Source organism: Erpetoichthys calabaricus, chromosome 4 (genome assembly GCF_900747795.2).
Source record: "Erpetoichthys calabaricus chromosome 4, fErpCal1.3, whole genome shotgun sequence".
Lineage (NCBI taxonomy): Eukaryota > Metazoa > Chordata > Cladistia > Polypteriformes > Polypteridae > Erpetoichthys > Erpetoichthys calabaricus.
In genome coordinates, this window is record NC_041397.2 from 203,228,233 (window position 1) to 203,247,844 (window position 19,612).

Here is a 19,612-nt window from a genome sequence, read left to right on the forward strand (position 1 = left end):
CATACTTGTCTCTGTCACGGTTACTTTAACGCCATCTGTCGGCCATTAATAATATCGAAAGTAAAGCGCGACAGTGAAGTGTCTATTGGAGACTCTTGATCAGCACAAGCTCAGTTACAAACAAGCTTTAATTATCGACCCCAAGGTTGCTCGAAATGGCCACGTTTTTTGGGGAAACTGTAATTTTGTCCTCCCGAGCTGTGGATGAGGAAGACGAGGAGGAAGAAGTAGAGGATGAAAACGAGGAAGACCGCGAAATAAAGCGAGAACTCGAAAAAAAAAGGTATAACATGAGTTGGCACATCTCATTGCTTTTCCTACTCGACAACACGATTCTCTTTACCAGCGTCTGCGCTCGATTTAGACGGGGCACGTCTTTAAACTTTTGACAATTTTAACATGAATTTTGCCAAATATCTTTCGCTTGTATTTTTATCAATGTAATGTAGCTTAACTACAGTGTATGCAACACGTGAGCACCTCCATCACACGCCAACTTGAAATCTAGTTCGTTTTTCTGGCAGCCCTTGGACTGCTTACCAGTAAAAGTTCTGGTTAGTCCTTGTGGTTTTAACGGTTCGTTACGAGACACCCACTACAGTAAGCTTCAGCTAGATTGTGTTTTTTATTTTGTTTTCCCGGCGATTGAATTCTGGGAAAAAAACATACAGGCGCTTATAAAAGAGGTCCGTGCAGAAACAAGGGCAGCAGCAGGGATATTAGACCGGGATCGGAACTCAACTGCAGTCATGTTTGAAGAGCATTACCAAATAACAGACTTTATACAAAATATCCGTCCATTCTGCTTTGTAGTAATGTGATGCTCTGTTTACGGACATGAAATATAAACTTTGCGGAGGTTCACAGTAGAGTTGTTCAAATTCAGAGCTTCATGCACGTGTTCAAATACTGTATATGTATGGAAAAGTGCTTCACGGTTAAGATAATTATTCATATTAAAAACTCGCATCTTTAAACAGGAGGTACAGAGGTCCGAAGCCTGTCTTGACAGATTTTGGATATAGATGAATACACATACGTACCGCATTGACTGCTGTTCCTGTTTGCGGATCTGCGCCATAGTGTAGCTGTCCAGGAGTCTCTCTAATGAAACTTTAAGTGGATTCGAGCAAGAAAACATGCACACGCCAAAAAAATCAGTTCTATAAACTGGCGTACACACATTTCCACGCAATATACCGTTATAAGTTCCAATCATCTTGTAAAACTGCGTACACGATCGCGCCTTGAACCCAACCACTCTGAAACAACCAGACATGCTAATTAACTCGATACATATATAATCGCGACCTTGATTTGCAGGTTCTGCAGCCTCCCACCAGAGACCAACATAAGCATTTGAGGAGTCCTGTGCTGCACTAAGCAGCTTCTTCAGGAGTCATTTTTTGAGATGACTTCTTCAAGGCATGTTAGTCATCATAATTAACCTTATTTTCCTACTTGAACCTCAAGCATGGAGAGATGTTAATGTATAAGCTCTCTCTCTCTCTGACCCCATCTGTCTTAAACCACCTGCTTTCAGCTTAATTCAAAATCCTCACGAATTAGAGAATCATCACTGCAGAGTTTTTGTTCGCCAGTATTGATATAGTTTGAACAGAACTAAGTCACAAGTGAAGTGAGTCGGGACTCATAATTCAGGTTGCTCTTGTGCATATGCTTTTTACATCTACCAGCATCAGTGAAACAAAAGATGCTGATGACATCAAGCAGAACACTCATGCGCTTTAACACTCCCCTTGAGCTCCACTCCACTTTTTCATACTTGCTAATCGATTCATAATGTTCACTAATAAGAGTCATTCAAACGTCCAAATTATTCGCAAGTCGCCCAATCACTAGTTTAGATTTGCTAGAGCACCAACTGAAAAACTGACATGGCTGTTGGGAGAATGTGCTAACTCCAAACAAGCAGTGGTAGGGCTGAGTTTTAACCACAGGACCCATGATCTGTGACAGCAGCTCTGACTGCTGCACCTTTTCTTTATTTTGTTAGTTACCTGGATATAAGAAAATTCTGAATGAAACTGGGTTGAATTACAGCAAACCACCATCTGTGACAGACATATCCTCTCATTGTGCAGGTTCAAATGAGTTTTGTTTTTCTTGGCTGGATTACTCTTATGTACACTTGGGGTTTTTAAGTGCTTGGTGGTAGTTACATGTTTTATAGAGGGCATTTCTAAGTTCCCCAAGGAGGAACATTTCAGAGCAAGATGAAGCCCTGTACAAATAAGGAATCTACAAAATTTGGCCTAGGTGCAATGGTGTATATTTGCATATTGTATTACTTAACAAGAAAAAGCAAGCAATGTAACAATAATAAGTTGTCATCCATGCATGGCAGAGGGTCACCTTCTGAGCTCACCTAAAGTAAGTGATGCCACCCAGGGACAATAGGGGGCGCTGTCGCTAACAGACTTGTCTCCTTAGTCCCTCAGAGTCTCGAGAAACCGCCCCTTGTGGGCACCATACTGAAAGAAGCCCCACTCTTCTGGTCCGCACCATATAAAGGAAGAGCGATGGTGGAGGATGGCATCGCATTTGATTTGGACTAGGCTTCTGTGCTGATTCAAGCCCGAAACCTATTTTCCTAACATCCAACTAAGAGGACTGTTGTCTGTGTAAAACTGTGCAGTAAAGTGCTTAATTTTTGTCACTTCTTTAAACGGGCTTCTGTTGCTCATTTGGCACACCAAGCATCCTATCTTGTATTGCACCAACATTTTGCCCCATTATAAATTAGACATAAAATATATGATCTGTAAGAATAATATGTTATAAGCAGGTTATGTATAGGAATGCAGAGCTTATTGAATTGCCAGACCACAGTGATATATGACAGTGAGTATTGATTGAACTTCATTGCTGCCTACATTGTACTTTCGTGGGTTTGATCACATGGCCATGGTTTGCTTTCCTGCATCACTTGGACCTCTGCCACCATATTCATGTGCTTAGCCTGAACCCAGATGCTCTTCGATGTGCTCTTTTGTTTGGTTGCATGATCTTGAGCAGCCAGATGAGTTCACTGCAGCTTTAATATGTCAAAGTTGTCTGAAGTTTGTGTTTGCTGCATTTGTCTTCAAATTCTTCATGTTGCCACCAGGATCCTTAATTCATCATCATGACCTTGAAGTAGACATTTATTTTTGATTAAGATATTAGTATTTAGTATCCTATTTTTATCTTTTTATATGTAAATCATTAATAATGATCATTATTGTACTGTTCATAAGAAAAAGTGCTACATTATCGGAAGGATGGAATAAGGAATATATGCATATGGATACTGGTGAAAACTTCTGAGAGTTTTACTGGACTGCAGGCTGTGAGGAAGGGGTGAAAAATGTTTGTGTTACTTGATTGTGTTTCAATGTTTTACAATTCATGTTTTAAATATGAAGATTTTTTCTTTGTTTCTTTATTGGTATTGGTTTGATAAAGTTTATAATTATGTGGTCTCTGTTCATTGTGTGGGTGAAACACAGGACATTAGGCCATCAGCTGTTGAGAGATAATCAGTGGCTATTATCAGCAAACTCTCCAACAGGGCAGTCAGGAAGGGGCTTGTTACAACATTGCGTTTCACTCATGTGCTATTAATACTGAACTTACTTTGAACATCCCTCGTGGCTGCGCTTTAGCCTTTGAGAAGCTCACTACCTGCACTCATTGATATTAGCCTACAAAGTACAATCAAAACTCGAACTGCTTCTTTTGCGTTTTGCTGCTCCTTTCAGACAGTTTTGATGACTCTTAAATATTGTTCACTGCCTAAAAACATTATCTGACTGCCTTTTCTGTCTGTTCTTACTGTAACACAACACTTCAGTCTGAACATTGACTGCTACACCTCAGCTGCATTGGAAAGTCCAGTCTTTGATCCACTTGCTGCCATAATGGGTCTCATTGCCACCTGTTTTGACACCAATGTGATTAATTAGTTAGTAGTAGTAGTTGTATTGTCACCTGTAACAAGTGCATGTGCAGAGTGCCATGACAACTCTCAAGGCAACGTACAAGAATAGATTGTACCACTCACTAAATACAGAACTATCACATAAAAGAATACAGATGTGTTCAAATACATCAAAAGCAAAGTATACATTAATTAACAAAACTAATAAACAACTATATGTGTCCATCAGCTAATTATAGTATCAATGCCCATTTGTAGAAAAGTAGTCGGACAAGCCAGACACAGTCAGGAAGTCCTGGAGACCTTGGACAACAAGCAGCCTCCCCCTGTTGGTCAAAACACAATATGTCCTTATATCCCCACTGTTTAGTGAAATTGTAAACAAGAATGTAGAAAAATGCAGAATTTCATTTCGATTAATTGAAAATGCAAATTACATTTAATGTTAGAGCAAGCCGTCAACTAATTTTCAAAACACCATATTGTAGCATTAATAAGTACCAAAATATTGGAGAATTGTTTATTTCAGTATTGAATATTTTCTGTGATTACAGAAAATAAGTATACTGTATGCCAAAGTGGATCTAGATGGAAGTGGTATTTATCAGTTCTAACCTGGTAACAAGCAAAGGCTTAGCTCACAGTTTTTTAAGAACTCAGGAACTGCTTGGCAATAAAGTAATGGTGTATTTAAGTGGCTGAATCCACTGCTACCACAGGTACCTGCCATTTCCATTGTAAATTGGCTGTTAATTTATTTTTCTAACAGAGAGGTCCACTTGCACTGGAATGCAGATTTCAGCAGACAGTTTGAAACCTCCAGCGACAAAACCTTGCAAATCTCAGAGCTCATCATAGCGGTTGGATATAATGCCTCTGGTGAGTAAAAAAGCATTAGAAGTGCTTTTTAAAAGATGTTTTATATATTAAAATGCTAATATATGTGTTAAAGAAAGTACTTCATCTCTGCTGTCATGAATCCTGGAATTGAATTCCAGGTTTGGTCTCTGTAGTTGTGAAGCTTGTACATTCTCATTGTATCCTTGATTTCTTTTTTATTCTCTTCAGTGTACTGTAAATTTTCTTCTACATACCAAAGATGTGTAGTTTAGGTTAATTGTTGACTCTAAACTCCCCCTGGTTCCCACCTTGTATGGTTCTACAGGTGTAGTTACCAGCTTCCTATGACCCTGAAGTAAATCAACAGGTTTGAAAATGGATGGACAATGCTACAGATAATTATGCATCACTTTGATTTAATACACTAAAGCAGATGGACATGTGTGTCTTATGGCTAGGCGGAGGTAAAAGAGAGTTGTACATATCAAGGTTTTCCAGATATAAGGTAATTTCCCATGAACCTTTTGTGTTGGACCAATTTTTAAAGACATGCAGCAATTACATTTTCCTTATACCCATAGTATAGCTGTGCAGCTTGCAAGGAAGGAAATTATTTTTCATTTTAGGCCTCCTCATTCATTGAATACATTTGTATTATTTATGTACATTGGCTTATTCTGGTTCACATGGTCAGAATTAGGGCTTGATCTAGCAGGCTTGTGATTTAGAGTACTTTGTCCACCCACAAGTAAATGATGTGCATGCAATAATCGTAATTGGCTAAAGTCACTATATTTCTGATGAAGTATTATTTGAAAAGGATATCATTTGCCAGATAGTCTTCAGATTAAATTGGATTAATAAGGTATGAAAGTAAATAGATTTCACAAAGAAATCGTTTCAACATACTTTTTTTTTTTTTAAATATTTAATATGTAGTTGTAGGTAGAGAGTATGCTGACATTCTTAGTTACATGTGTGGTCAACAAGCTCCATGTTGCCACTTTAATCCTTTTTCCATATTGCTCGAGTCTATAAAAATAAATCATAACAAATCACATTCCTAGATTACTTTTACAAGTTGGGTCAAAATCTGGCTCACAGAACCTACCTTTTAGTAGTACCAGTGTTGTTAGTTGGAGTATTTTTTCATTTGTTTGAACTGAACGAGTCTTGCTTGCCTTCTTGAAATATATTAGTTTATAAAAGTTGCATTGGGTTCATATAGTCCCAGAAATTAATGGGATTTAAGAGCTGTAACACTGTTTGAAATTCACAAAGTAATGTTTTGGTGCACAGAGGTTTGTTCATTTTGTACATTTTTGTTATTCATTTTAGTTCATTTGCTATATAAAACCTTTAGGTTCATTTTTTTAATCATCAGGCAGTTTGCAATGAAGCACAAGAAAAAGAAAGCTAAAAGTTAACTGGTCGTCTTGTAGGTATTTGTTTATAAAGGAGGTGCTGTTTTTAATTTTAATAAATTGAATTTTAATTTAACTTTTAATTTCAAAAGGTAGAACATTACAGTGGAATACTGCTCACTCCAATGAACAGTAAAAACACAGCCGATGCAACAGTTTACATCAAAATCAAGCCAGAGAAAACAAGAGAAACATAGAGGTACAAAGGAAAAAACAAAACAAGTTTTAATCCCCACACAGAGGAAAGACAAAAGCAAGGTAGACACAAGGAGAAAAAAATCTAACTTTTTAAAATTTAATAGAACAATTAATAGCACAAGAAAGTCAATCACAGGCCCATCATGCTTATCAAAAATTACATTAATGAATTCTTGCCTTTTTTTTTAAAAAAGCTTTGGTCATTTCCTATTTTTACTAGTTTGAGATATAATAGAATGTTGCTTATCCATGGAGTTATAAAAGGTGAGTTGGGATTCTTCCAGTTAAGCAAGATAAGTCTGCATGCTAGTAATGTAATATAGGCTATTACAATCAGTTTCTCCCTATGCACTTTTATCCCATCTTGAAGTACTGTACACCCAATGTAGGTGGATTAGGAATGATTGTAACACCAAGGCTGTATGAGAAGTACGTAAAGATTTTTTACCCAGAATTATGTTAATTTATTGTATTCCCAAAACATATGACCTAGTGATGCTGGAACTAGATGGCAGCACTTGCAGGTTCGGTCTTGCCCTGGGCACATTTTAGATAAATGCAGTAATGTTATTGTTGTATGACTGAGTTCCAGTCATTTTTTGAGATGCTATTTAAAAGGTCCCAAGAAGGTGCTCTTTAATAAACTATTTCATTGGAAAAAGCACAAGGGGGTGGCCATTTTGCCACTCTGATTTTTCTCCCATATCTTAGTCATATATTCCATATATTGCTTAGTCATTCTAAAGTGGCTCTATATGTGTGTGTGAATGAGACCCATAATGGACTAGTGCTTCATCAGGCTATTCCTTTTCCTGCAGCAGATGTTGCTGGATAGTCTCTGGCTTCTTATGACTTTTATTAATGGATTAATTGTGTTTGAGAGTGTTATGTAATGTGTTCTGAGAGTATTCGTAGGAAAAAAATAAAGCTATGCAACTGAGAATTTGTAATCTTTTCTAGTTCACAAAACATTAATTGTGAATATTCTAAATAGTGATTTATATAATGATAGGAGTGCTGACCCAATGCGTGATAATAGAAATGGCAACAAAGACTAGAACAAATTCCAAGGCAGATTAATGTATGACACGATTATAAAAAAGTAACTTGAACATCAAAAATACAGGGTATCTCATTTATTACATTTGTCCGTCTTTTATATTAATCATACTTTTCAGTTTCATGGCACCTATCTTGTCAGCATTGGTTACAAAGCAGGAACCAGCTGTGGATGAATGCCAGTCCATCACAGTCACATTTATAATGGGCCAATTCAGAGTTAACAATTAACCAAACAAGTCTTTGGGTTTTGGGAAGAAAACTGGAACTGGAAGTTCTGGAATTGGAATTGAACTGGAAGTTCAATTTAGATATTAATTGAATGCAGGTCTCTGGAGCTGTGTGGCAGTAGTGTAAACTGTCATGACTTTCACACTAAAACACCTTCGGAAAACCCATTAAAGCATTTATCATTCAAATCTTTAGCTATTATAGTGTTCTAAGAATTTTGCATATACAAACTATAAGAACAAGTAAAGATGATACTTACATTTGTAAAAAAAAAAAGACAAGCTGAAACTCTGCAAAGGTTGAGGATCTTTAATGCTGCTAATCTTACAGGTAACACATGGCCTGTATATACTATGGGCTTTGAGTTATATGTTTATAATTAACAGTTAAAAAGGCCAGTGATGATTGACCAATACATTTTTCGCTCTTTAAAAGTTACTAAAAAAAGGTCATAAAAGCATTTGTGTCTTTCTCTAAAATAAATTACACATATTGTTTTTTTTTTTTTCAAATGGCACAACATAATTCAATCAATAAATATACAGTAGATGCTTTCAAAAGAAGTTTTTTAATTCATTTTGGTAAAACGGAATGTTCATTCCAACAAAAGTGATCATTGGTTTAGTCATTTTGTTTTTGTTTCTTGTACTTGTTAATTATTATTAACATAAATGGTTGTTTGTTTTGCAGGATTTCTGTCAGCATTTGCATTGTCTTCAGGAAAATGGGAGACCGTAGGAAACATTTCTCTGTGGAATGAAAAGAGCAGATTTACTAGAGAGACCAGTCTGGAGCATCCAGGTGAACCTTCCTGCATTTTCTACAGAAAGGATGAAAATCCAGAGGTATGTTTTCTTAACTACAAGACAATGAGAAGGCAAGCCAAATGAAACCTTTTATTGGCTAACTAAAAAGATTACAGTATGCAAATGTCAGAACATTTCATATAGAGAATTAGATAGACCACATTACGGTAGATGATCTGCAGGAAAATGATCCCTTTATGTGATGTTCTAGTTGGCAGTGTGGTATAACTACACGGTCTGTATTATGAATGTGAGCACACGTTTTACATCTTTTCTGTAGGCAGGGAGATGTGCCATTTTCTGTTGGTTCACTTAGGGAGCTTCGGACAATTAGTTGCTGCAGGTTTGGTGGTTGTCTGTATGGCAGCAGGAGAGGTTCAGGAGATACATTTTTCAGTGTTTGGTCATTGTTTAGCATTGGCTGAAGTTCTTTTATAATTTTCGAAGTGCTTCAAGATGTGGGTTGTAGGTGACAACAAGGGGGATGTGGTTCTTGTTGTCTTTGTTTTTATATTGCAGAAGGTTGTCTCTGGGTGTGGCAGTAGCTCTTCTTACTTGAGTGTCTGTTGTTTTGGGGGTATAGCCTTGTCTGATGAAATCTTGTCTAAGCTCCTGCGGTTGTTTATCCCAGTCTGTCAGGTCTGAGCAAATACAATTGTATCGTCTTGCTTGGCTGAAAATAATGGAGCGCCTTATAAGCTTGGGGTGGAAGCTATCACTTCTCAGGTAGGTCCGTCTGTCTGTTGCTTTGTGAAAAACAGAAGTTACAAGGGTGCTGTCTTTCAATTGAGCGATGGTGTCAAGGAAGCTGACTTCTGTTTTTGAGTAATTCAGCTTCAGCTTTATGTTGGGGTGAAAAGAATTTTATTCATTATGGAAATGGAGGAGGTCCTTCTCAATGGCAGTCCAGATTATGAAGATGTCATCTATGTAACGGAGATACGACATTGGTTTTAAGACGCACATTGACATAAAATCTTCCTCCAATTTTGGCATAAATAGGTTTGCATAGTGAGGTGCAAACCGACAGCCCATTGCAGTCCGCATCTTGTCCAAAAGAGAATAAATTATGTGTCAGAGTGAATTTTATCATTTGTATAACTGACTCTGTGGGTAAGTCATGTTGTTTGAGGTACGTTTCACATGCCAATATGCCATCATCATGGGGGATGTTTGTGTAAACTACAAGACAGAAAATGCAGAAAAAAGTCACAGTAGAAATAAATGTGTTGAAGAATGGTCAGCAACATTAAATATTCAGTGAAAGCTGATTGCTAGTGCAGGTTCTTACATAATGGAGTATTGGACACAGGTCTATTTGATGACTTTATGCAAGCTAAAAATTAAATGACCTGGGGGTAAAAATTCTTTGCAAGTGTAGCTGAATGACATTGAATGGTACAGGAGAAAGGGTTTGAACTGGAGTATGTATTCACAAAGAATGAATGATAATTGATTCGTTTCTTTTCCTGTTTCCCATTTTTCCTTTTCATTCTTTTCCTTTGTTTTCCTTCCTTATTCTATTGTATTTTAAGAAAGCAGGTTATTTCAAAAGACACATGCAAAAATTAAATGTTATCCTCAATTGCTGTCTTATTCTGCAAATTCTCTCTCTGCCTCTGTCTCATAATTCCTTCTTCTTCCTTGCTCTGTTCTAGTCTCCACACTCACTCAGGTTCTGAATTCAGGTGCCTTAAACTCTGTGTCGGGTCATTTCTGACCAAGCCGCAGAATAGCCTTTGGCAGTGGGCTACAATTCCAATTAGTGACTCTCTTTGCCCTAACACCCCAGAATGATATGTAGACATTAAAAGGCAGGTTCTCTAACACAGATGTTAAGCTGTCTGTGTTCTGAACATCAGCTATGAACTGTCAGCTTCTACCTGTTGGTCTAGATGCATTTTAGTTACGGCTCCCCATATCCTCTCATTCCTAGTTATAGTGTCAGGTATGCTCAAGTGCTGATTTTTAACACGCTGTCCAGATTCCTTTATGGCATGATTACTTCTTTTCCCATCTTAGTGACTTTTGAAGCTTTACTTTGAGGCATCCATCTTACTAACCGGTTCTGTCATCCACACACAGAGAATGTTGGTCTTTGGCTTTCTTTCTCTCTTCCTCTTTCTTATTAAAAGGTAAGGAGACTTGAACCTGCATTGTGTTCAAAATAAAATATTATTGGTTCAGAGTCGTCGTGTCACCACTGCACATCCTGGTTTAATGTTAAAGATTTTATAATAATGTTGTAATAATCCATGTCTTTTTCTGTTTTTGCAGGTTTTGATCTGCCAGTGCACATGCTATGTAGCTGAGGACCAATTGTTCCAATGGGCTGCCAAGGAAAGAAATGCAACTTGTTAAAATTACTTTAATTTTTCTTATTTTCTTTTCTGTCATGTAAAATGATCTTTTGTATTTACAGGTTTTGGGCTGCATTGAAAAAAGAAGTTTAAAAGTGACTATATTGTCAGATTGTCCTGTAGCTAATTACAGATCTCCAGAGTACATCTCTGCCATTCCGGTTCCTTTTTTAAAAGCACTGAAGACAAGGACATATAATGAAAATCTATGTTGTTCTCCTCTTGAACAGCCTAATGTTGTTTCTGGAATTCCTGCAGCAGGTAAAAAGCAAAATGACACCAGTGCTCTTGAGGCCAGTTGATGGGCTTTGGGCCAGTAGCAATAAATTTATAATTTTATGTTTGGGCTTGTCCTCTGCTGCCTTCATGTGTGGCTTTCCAAAGATGCTGTTTTATTATTATTAATCTGTATTACTAGGGTGTTGTACCGTGTTAGCCATTATGAATGTAGTGAAAAGTCAAGCAAAATGACACCTTTTATTGGCTAACTAAAAGATTACAATATGCGCAACTCAGGCCCCTTCTTTTCACTTTTCACTTATTATTAATCAAAATTCAGCTTTTTACTTGAAAGAGTGTGCTTTACTGTCATTTCAATATGAAATCTTTTTTTTTTATTGCCATAGGTTGAAATTGTTTTCAGCAAATCTCACTTTTTGTAAAACATTGTAAAATCTTTTTACATGATTTTATTCAACTTGCCCTCACTGTTTGTGTGGGTTATATTTTGCAATCAATTTTTTACCTTCTTTTACCAAACCGATAAACTAATAAACAATTATCTTAGAGTTACTTGCTTTTGGCCTTGTCAAAAACTTTTAAAAACCATATTGTCATACTTGGGTGTCTCAGTGAGCAGCACTGCCACTGCACAGACCCAACAGTCTTTTTGTTTGATTCCCCGGCCTAGTTACCGTCTGTGAGTAATCTGTATGTTTTATTGATGTCTGTGTTGGTTTATCTCTACATTCTGTAGCTTTTCCCAGTCATCTCAAAAGTATTCCGGTGAGGTTAATTGTTAAAGCTTAAGAAACTCCATGTGAGTGTGGTGGTATGTGTGAGGGAACTGGGACAGTTCTTACATTGTGCTGGGGATCAACATAGCAAATCTGGCAGAAAATCCAAAGGTCTTTCTGTTCCTCAATTCCTACACTGCATGCCATGGACAGGTGACTTAAATTCTTTATTATAAACACTCTCTGACTCACTCTTCAAAAATATGTGTATTATGTAAAATGTTGCAGTTATATATGAATTAATTTTATTAGATAAATGCATGAACATATTTCTTTTATGTATTTTTGGTTTTATAAAATTATAAATGAAATTAATCACATTTATTAAAACATGAACACATCATGAACTACAGGTGATTGGTTAACATTGTTTTCAGGTGTTTGCTTGGACAGCAGCATGATACAGCTTAAATGGAAATTCTTAATCTGTGTTTTTTTTTTCTTTGTCTTTCAGTTCTCAGTTATTGTCAGGTCCATCAGATTCCTGCTGTCCTGTATCAGTGTTACACAGATGTGGTTAAACTAGACTCTGTTACAATTGAAACTTACAAGTCTACCCTCAGTTGCAGCAGTCTTAGAAAATTAATAAAGGTAATGTGAAGAAAATGTCAATAACAATAATAAGTGGGTTCCATACAAATTAAGTGTTGCATTTTTCAGATATACCCATGTAGTGTATACTTTCAAAAACACCTAAAATGCTTTGAATCACCCATGCAGCCAGGATTGGTTGAGTGCACAGTGGTGCCAATTTTATGAAATTCTGTGTTAAGAAAGTAAAACTGTTCATATACCGTTGATAGGGGAAGTGGGGGAAGACACTATGTTATCAAAATGCTTGATTTTTAGGTATGTTCCAAATATTGCAAATCCAACTGCATATACATAATTTAGTTATCTTACTTATCAGACTGTTGTTTATCCATACATTACTCTGCAGATGAGGATGTTGTTAGACTGGGAAACTCATCTCTTGCTTGCAAAAAGGTAACAGACAGGAAGAAAATCATTTGGTGTAATTTTTTAGTGACAAGTGTTCTCCCATTCTAGAAAAATAAGTACATCCAAATCATCCAAGCACTGCTAAAACCAAACAATAGGGCCAGCTGGCTTCCTCTGATGTGTAGATGTTCACTCATCTCTTTGTGAACAACAGGGTGAAGGATAATTCATGTAGTTATTTTTTTCACTGCTCACTAGTTTATTGCCTGTGCCTTTTAAAACCAGTGTATAGTTTTTGTATGAGTGGTCCGTGCACTACAACTGCCTGTAGAATGTTCAATAGACTTCCTGATACATATGACAATTTGCAGCCTAAATTAAATGTATCTTGCCTTATCAGCCTTCAATTTAATGCATAGACATCCCAATCCTGATGACATTATTATTGATCCTGGTCAATTTTGCAATTCAGTAATGATGGCCTATGTTCTGTGTTCCTTGCTCATACCACTTTAGACACTGTCCCTTATGAAATATAAACCAGCTGGAGTACCCTTATATATATATCTCCTAACAAAAATGCCTTTACAATCTCCAAATCATTGATATTTCATCTTGTAGCCATTATGATTTGGTTTGGCCTTTTACATTTGTGTATAGCCTTGAGAATTCTGTGATGGTTATCACTTCCTTAATGTAATGCCCTCACCCTCAGCTTCCAATATATTTGGTGACCTTCATTTAAATCATTTTTCCCCTTTTTGGCCACTGAGCATATGTTGCTTTAGAAGTAAAGTAAAAAAAAAAAAAATTTTCTTTGTGGATATTAGAAATTGTTAAAAAGATTACCTTATGATTAGACCCCAAGGAAAATTAAGTTAAATTAATTGACACTAGTTCTGATGCTACTTAGAATAAACCTTGGCTCCATGATACTATCAAAATTGAATTTAATGACTTTAGCAGACACTGATGAGCAGTGTGCCCCTGTAATGATTTACTTAAATGGTAATTTAGTAACATTTTCTTATGTGATGCTCATGCTGAATTCAGAATACAGTAATAAGTTTTTTGTAATTTTCTTTTTATCTTCTTTTTATAGCCCTGCACTGCCTTGAGTACGGAAATCTTGAAGAAGTTGACAGAAGATAATGAAACACAAAGCAACCTGTACACATAAGTTAAAACTCCTCTTAACCTATATACATTATTATTTTTTATGAAAGTTATTTTATTATTGTGAAGTTAAAGGACATTTTCATTTTTTTAACAAATATAAGGATTTTTGAACTGATGTGGAACAGACAATGCCATGCTTTGATGTCAAAATAAAGATAAAAACAATTGTATGATATATTTGGATCTACAGAATGACTTTGTATTACAGTTTAGGAATCTGTTGTTTTGGACTAAATCAACATTTACACTCTTAAAAATACTGGAGAAAATATAGAAAGAGAATTTTAAAACTTACCAGATACTGCCATTTTTGTGTATTGTTTGCACTATAGAATATTGGTGCTGTGCTACAAAATAATGTTAATAATTGAATAATGTTCCAATGTAGCTCTCAGTTCAGAAAGGATCCCATTCTGTGCACTAAGGCGTTGCTGGCATTATTGCGCCTAAATTATAAACACAAAAATGAACGGCTATTTTTCTACTTATGTATAGCTGAAGAGTTGCAAGTATAACTTTAAAAAAAAAAAGTATTTATGTGAATAAAAACATTTGTTTACACCAATATCAACTAAGTAAAACACACAAAGAATTGGCACTTTAGGGATTTTTCTACAAAATGCTGGAATTTACAGTATACAGACCTACCATTGCTATGTCCTAAATGTTATGGTGCCCTGAAATGACAGGACGTTGTGGAGAAAGTGTTGTCATTTCTACATGGTGTGGCCAAAATGTATGCAAATACCCTTAAATGAAAGTCTGCAGTGCGCACTTTAATCATGTCTGAATTGTTTGATGTCTAATTTTAAACTGTGGAGCACAAAATCAAAGAAAAATGTGTCTTTGCTCCAAATATTATGGAGGGCACTGTATATACACAAACACACACAGAAGTAAACAATTTGCAACTGTATGTATAATTATGTACTCATCCAAAAACTTTACCTTCATAATTTTTTTTTATGCCAGTCCTTGAAACAATTTCTGTTTACCACTAAATACAGAGAAAGCTTGAATTTTTTTGTGCTACAATTCACACATCTTCTCTTGCCTTCTGTTGCAAGTTGCTCCACAGAAGTTTAATGTGTTTCTGTATTTTGTTGTTGCTTTTTTTTTGTTTTTTTTGTTTTTTTGCATTTTATGTTTGGAATAAACTAAGTGTGTATGTACATTTTGATACCAGCTTCTTCCAGTGCTGGGTTACAGAGGTGCGGACAAAGTCTTCCTTGGCATTCCTGGGCCCTACGACTGGGCACCTCCAGAACTTGGAAATATAATTGGACACCTCACGCATCAGTGGCTGCAAATATCATTTGCGCTGAGTTTTCTAAAGACACAAAAAAATTTACACTTGTCCCTGCTATCTCATGAGCCATACGGTCATTTAAAAATTCAATTTAATTCTGAGTTTTAATTGAAATTGAAAACGAGGTTACAAATTGCAGAAAGCTTGAAAGATTTTGTAGCCTTGTGTTTTTCCTTTGTTTTTTGCTAAACTGAGTTCATGTCATTTGCAACATATATATAATTCATAATTTTTGTATCTAATGTATTATGTCGCTGTGTTAAAAAATTTTTTCAAGTTGCATGTTACCATCTGGGATACAGGATTTAGACATGCTGTCTCAAAGCTTTAGAGGTCTGGGTTCGAATCTCATTCCAGGCATTGTCTATGTAGTGTGATTGTCCTCCCTATATCTGTGTGGGATTTTTTTTTCTCGGATAACTGTAGTTTTCATCCCAAAGACAGATACATTCTAAATTAATTTGGCCATTATTATGCATTACCCTGCATGAGTGAGAGTACTGAGTGATTGACAGCAATGTGCCATTCAGGATTTATTCCATCCCAAGACCTTCAACTGTGATGTCGACTAGATGGGTTCTTGGATGGATGAAAGTAAATGTCTAGTTATTTGGGCAGTATACTGCGGGACATCATTTGTATATTCAAAAGAATTTAAATATGTGTGTTTTTCTATAACCACAATCTTTCCCACACCATATATGAGCTGCTGTTCTGATTGTTAGTGTTTTTTTTAATATTTATAAGGTAGAGCAGGGGTCTCCAACATGTCGCTCACGAGCTACCGGTATCACAACCCCTTTCCAAGTAGCTCGCCAAAAGGTTAATGAATCCTACATAAATTTACAAACTTGATTAGTCAAATTAGGGGTGGGCGATCTTTCCAAAAAATCATATCGTGATCCACAATCTGAATTGCAATCTATCTTTTCAATGTAGCATACACTGAAGAAAATATCCGGACTCAAACTCCTCAAGACCCAAGTAACAGTTTATTTTAAATATCAAACAAAGTTGAATTCAATTGTTCTCTCGTTCGCTAGCTAAGCGGAGTTAAGGAACACGCCCCGAAGCTGACGAGTGAGTGAAGAAGGCCCTTCCCCTCAGTCAGCTGCCTTTTTCTCGGATTCGGGCAAATAAATCAGTACCGCAAGCAAACTATGATACATAGCGAAATGAGAGAAGTCGTAAAATCAACTGGAATGTTCAAGCAAATTATAGAAAAAAACCCAATCTAAATCTGTTAAGTAGTTCTCTCATGAAAAGCGGACAGACATACAAACAGACAGACATTGGATTTTATATATTATTTATTTGTAAACCTTCAAAATAATGTGCAGTTAAAGTCTCGACAGCATTCTCACCATTTCTGGAGCTTAGTAGAGCCAGATAACTATAAGAATCTTCACCAAGCAACTCTGAAAATGTCTGCTTTGTTTGGGTCTACATGCCTCTGTAACTCTGCATTTTCTGACCTGAATGTCATGAAATCAAAGTTCAAAACAAGACTGACAGATGGAACATTTAAATGACTCCATAAGAGTGAACCTAAGTGGCTACACCTCTCCATACACCATACACCTCTCTTGTTGACTCCATGCAGTGCCAGTCATCTGACTAACTAAAAGACACATCACACATGCAACTGGACATGTGAATAAAGTGAAACAGTGACATGGAACAAAATGACAAATGAATGAGTAATATCTGTGTATTTGTAAATACATTGTTTTGTTTTGACAGCATTGATGTTTTAATTCAACAGTGTGAGATACATTAGAAAATGCATACAGAAATACAAAATGCACTTGCAGGTGAAATAAATACTTTTTGTGAGGTTTTAATGCAAAATGTGTGTAGACACCAACATTTTGTAAATGTTTAGGCAAAACAAGCTTATTCAGTTTATTTGGGGTGATATAAGCTATGAGAATAAACGTTAGAAAACATGAGTAGCTCTCTGCCATTTTCATTTTTCAAAAAGTAGCTCTTTGTGGGGAAAGGTTGGAGACCCCGAGGTAGAGTGTCTTCATGTATTTTTTAAATGTATCTCCTCCACCAGATGTCACTGGTGAGCAACATTTTAAAAAATACTTTATCACTCAAGAAGTTTTATGTACTGTAGTTAGTGAGCAATGGCAGTTGTTTAAGTGTACAAGTTGCATACTGAGAAAGAATATAACACATTTAATGTGTTCAAAATAATTAAATACATTGAAAAGGTTCAGGAATGCACTGCTTTTAATAGAAATTTTCTGCTTCCTCCACCTGTTCGGTGCCAGTACTTTCCAGAAGTGCAGATTATTCATGCACTATTCAAATAATCAGTTCTAGCATGTTCAGCAGTATAGTGAAGTAGCATGTACAGGTACTGTGTCGCTTCATGGTGTGTGGAGAATTGTTCATTGTCCATCTAGGGTGCCCTTTGTAGAAATGTGATTTATATGAGCATTATTTGGGCTACTGCTTTTTTCATACCACACACAACAGAAATGCAGACAAAGTTGATATCAAGTATTGATTCTGTTAACCAACATGGGTAAATGTGTGTGAGCTAATGCAAAAGTGTGCTGTGCTGTTGCTGTGGGGATAGTCTCCTCCTCCTTGTGATCTTCAGGATGAAGCTAATTCAAAAATGGGAACGATGCCAAGATTTGAAATAATCTATACTGGTTGTTAAATGTATTGCAGGAGGCAATTCTGAATTGCAATAAGCCCATTTTGAAGCTGCCTCTATTAAAATGGCTTCAGGTGTAATCCTGGCTTGTATGCCTACAAAGTTATTGTTGACTTTGGTGTTAGTGCATTAATTGGGAAAATGCATTTTTCAGATAAATGAATTCTGCCTTGATAATGTGTTTTTTTGTGTTTTTGGAGAACAGAAGTAACATAATAGTCTCAAACCACAAGAATGTTTAATGAACCATTCTTTACAAGCTGTACTGCCAGATTTAAAGAAACTATGTTTTCCAAGTTTCAGCATACTTAATGCTTGAAAGTCTGTCAACTGGAGACAAGGTGGAATTTTTCTTTGAGATGCTATTGTTTATTCACTGAGTAAGTTTAATTGTGTGTTTCTTTTGGAAATGTCTTGAATTTCATTTTGGTTCTTTCTTGACATCTGAGCATTTATTTTCATAAACTCTAGTTACTGTACTATGTTGCATTTTCATTCATTATTCTCTGTGGTTTTGTGCTTTGATAGACAGCCCTTTCCTATGTTATTATTGTAATTTCAAGTTGAAAAATGAATTTCTTTACTCCGTATGAGTGGGGGGGTGATTAAGTGGTTAGCGCTACTGCTGCAAGCCGGCCATGATATCCAACAATTTTGAGGACGATCCCACAAAGTCTCAGGATGTCCCACAGGGCAGGCCGGATAAACTGTGTTGAACACTTTATGAAAATCAACAAAGGCTGCAAAAAAAACTGCCAATATTTGCATTTGCGCTACAATGCTTGTTTAATGCTTGCATGGACTGGGTGGCAATGTCGTGAGGTCCAGCAGTTGTGGGGCATCTGTTGGCGAAGAACGATTCACTGATCTTGACTTTGCTGACGATGCTGTGGTCATCACAGAATCAATGGAGGCTTTGATCTGGGTTCTCGAGAGACTGAGCAAGGGGTTGAGTGTCTGGGCTTGCGAGTGTCCTGGATAAAAACCAAGATACAGGCCTTTAATGACCTCTTGGGCACAGCCATCAGCAGTGTGTCTGTTTGTGGAGAGAGTGTCGACCTTGTCGAGAGGTTTACTTATCTCGGCTGTGACATGCATGTCTCTGTTGACTCTTCCTATGTAGTAAGTTGACAGATTGGGAGAGCATGGGGGGTCATGAGGTCACTGGAAAGGGGTGTGTGCCGCTCTCTATCTCTGCAAAAGTACGAAGGTCCAAGTCTTTAGAGTTCTGGTGGTTCCTGTCTTGCTATATGGTTGCGAGACATGGGCACTATCCAGTGACCTGAGATGAGGACTGGACTCCTTTGGTACTGTGGCTCTTTGGAGAGTCCTTGGGTACCGTCTGTTTGACTTTCTGTCAAGTGAGCGGTTGCTCATGGAGTCCCGAATGAGGCACATTACCTGCATTGTGTGGGAGCATCTGTTATGGCACTATGGCCATGTGGCCCGATTCCTCAAGGGTGATCCAACTCGCAGGAGTCTTTGGTCTTACCCAAGTTGTTCTGTGTGGAGTTTGTACATTTATCCCATGTCCTTGTGTTTTTTCTCACATCCCTTTGCATGACTAACCTGGCCTAATATTGATGGGCGCATGAATGGCTGTTACGAGTAAGTGATTTGTTTCCTTT

At 36.8% G+C, this 19,612-nt stretch overlaps 2 protein-coding genes across 2 annotated transcripts in view; one reads left to right on the plus strand and one right to left on the minus strand.

The window, feature by feature from the left end:
- Nucleotides 1–19,612, minus strand: part of LOC127527635 (uncharacterized) — a 286,851-nt gene that overhangs the window by 118,622 nt on the left and 148,617 nt on the right. The window lies entirely within an intron of this gene.
- Nucleotides 18–14,173, plus strand: psmg1 (proteasome (prosome, macropain) assembly chaperone 1). Its single transcript, XM_051926865.1, has 7 exons — nucleotides 18–283; nucleotides 4,713–4,822; nucleotides 8,386–8,540; nucleotides 10,779–10,850; nucleotides 10,924–11,122; nucleotides 12,332–12,468; nucleotides 13,922–14,173. Exons 1-7 carry the CDS (start codon nucleotides 156–158, stop codon nucleotides 13,997–13,999), a joined length of 879 nt encoding a protein of 292 aa, XP_051782825.1. The 5' UTR covers nucleotides 18–155; the 3' UTR covers nucleotides 14,000–14,173.

Coding starts and splice junctions, on each gene's coding strand:
- psmg1 (XM_051926865.1), top strand. CDS start 156: ATGGCCACGTTTTTTGGGGAAACTGTAATTTTGTCCTCCCGAGCTGTG. Junction 284..4,712: donor CGAGAACTCGAAAAAAAAAG/GTATAACATGAG, acceptor TTTTTCTAACAG/AGAGGTCCACTTGCACTGGA. Junction 11,123..12,331: donor TTCTGGAATTCCTGCAGCAG/GTAAAAAGCAAA, acceptor TTTGTCTTTCAG/TTCTCAGTTATTGTCAGGTC.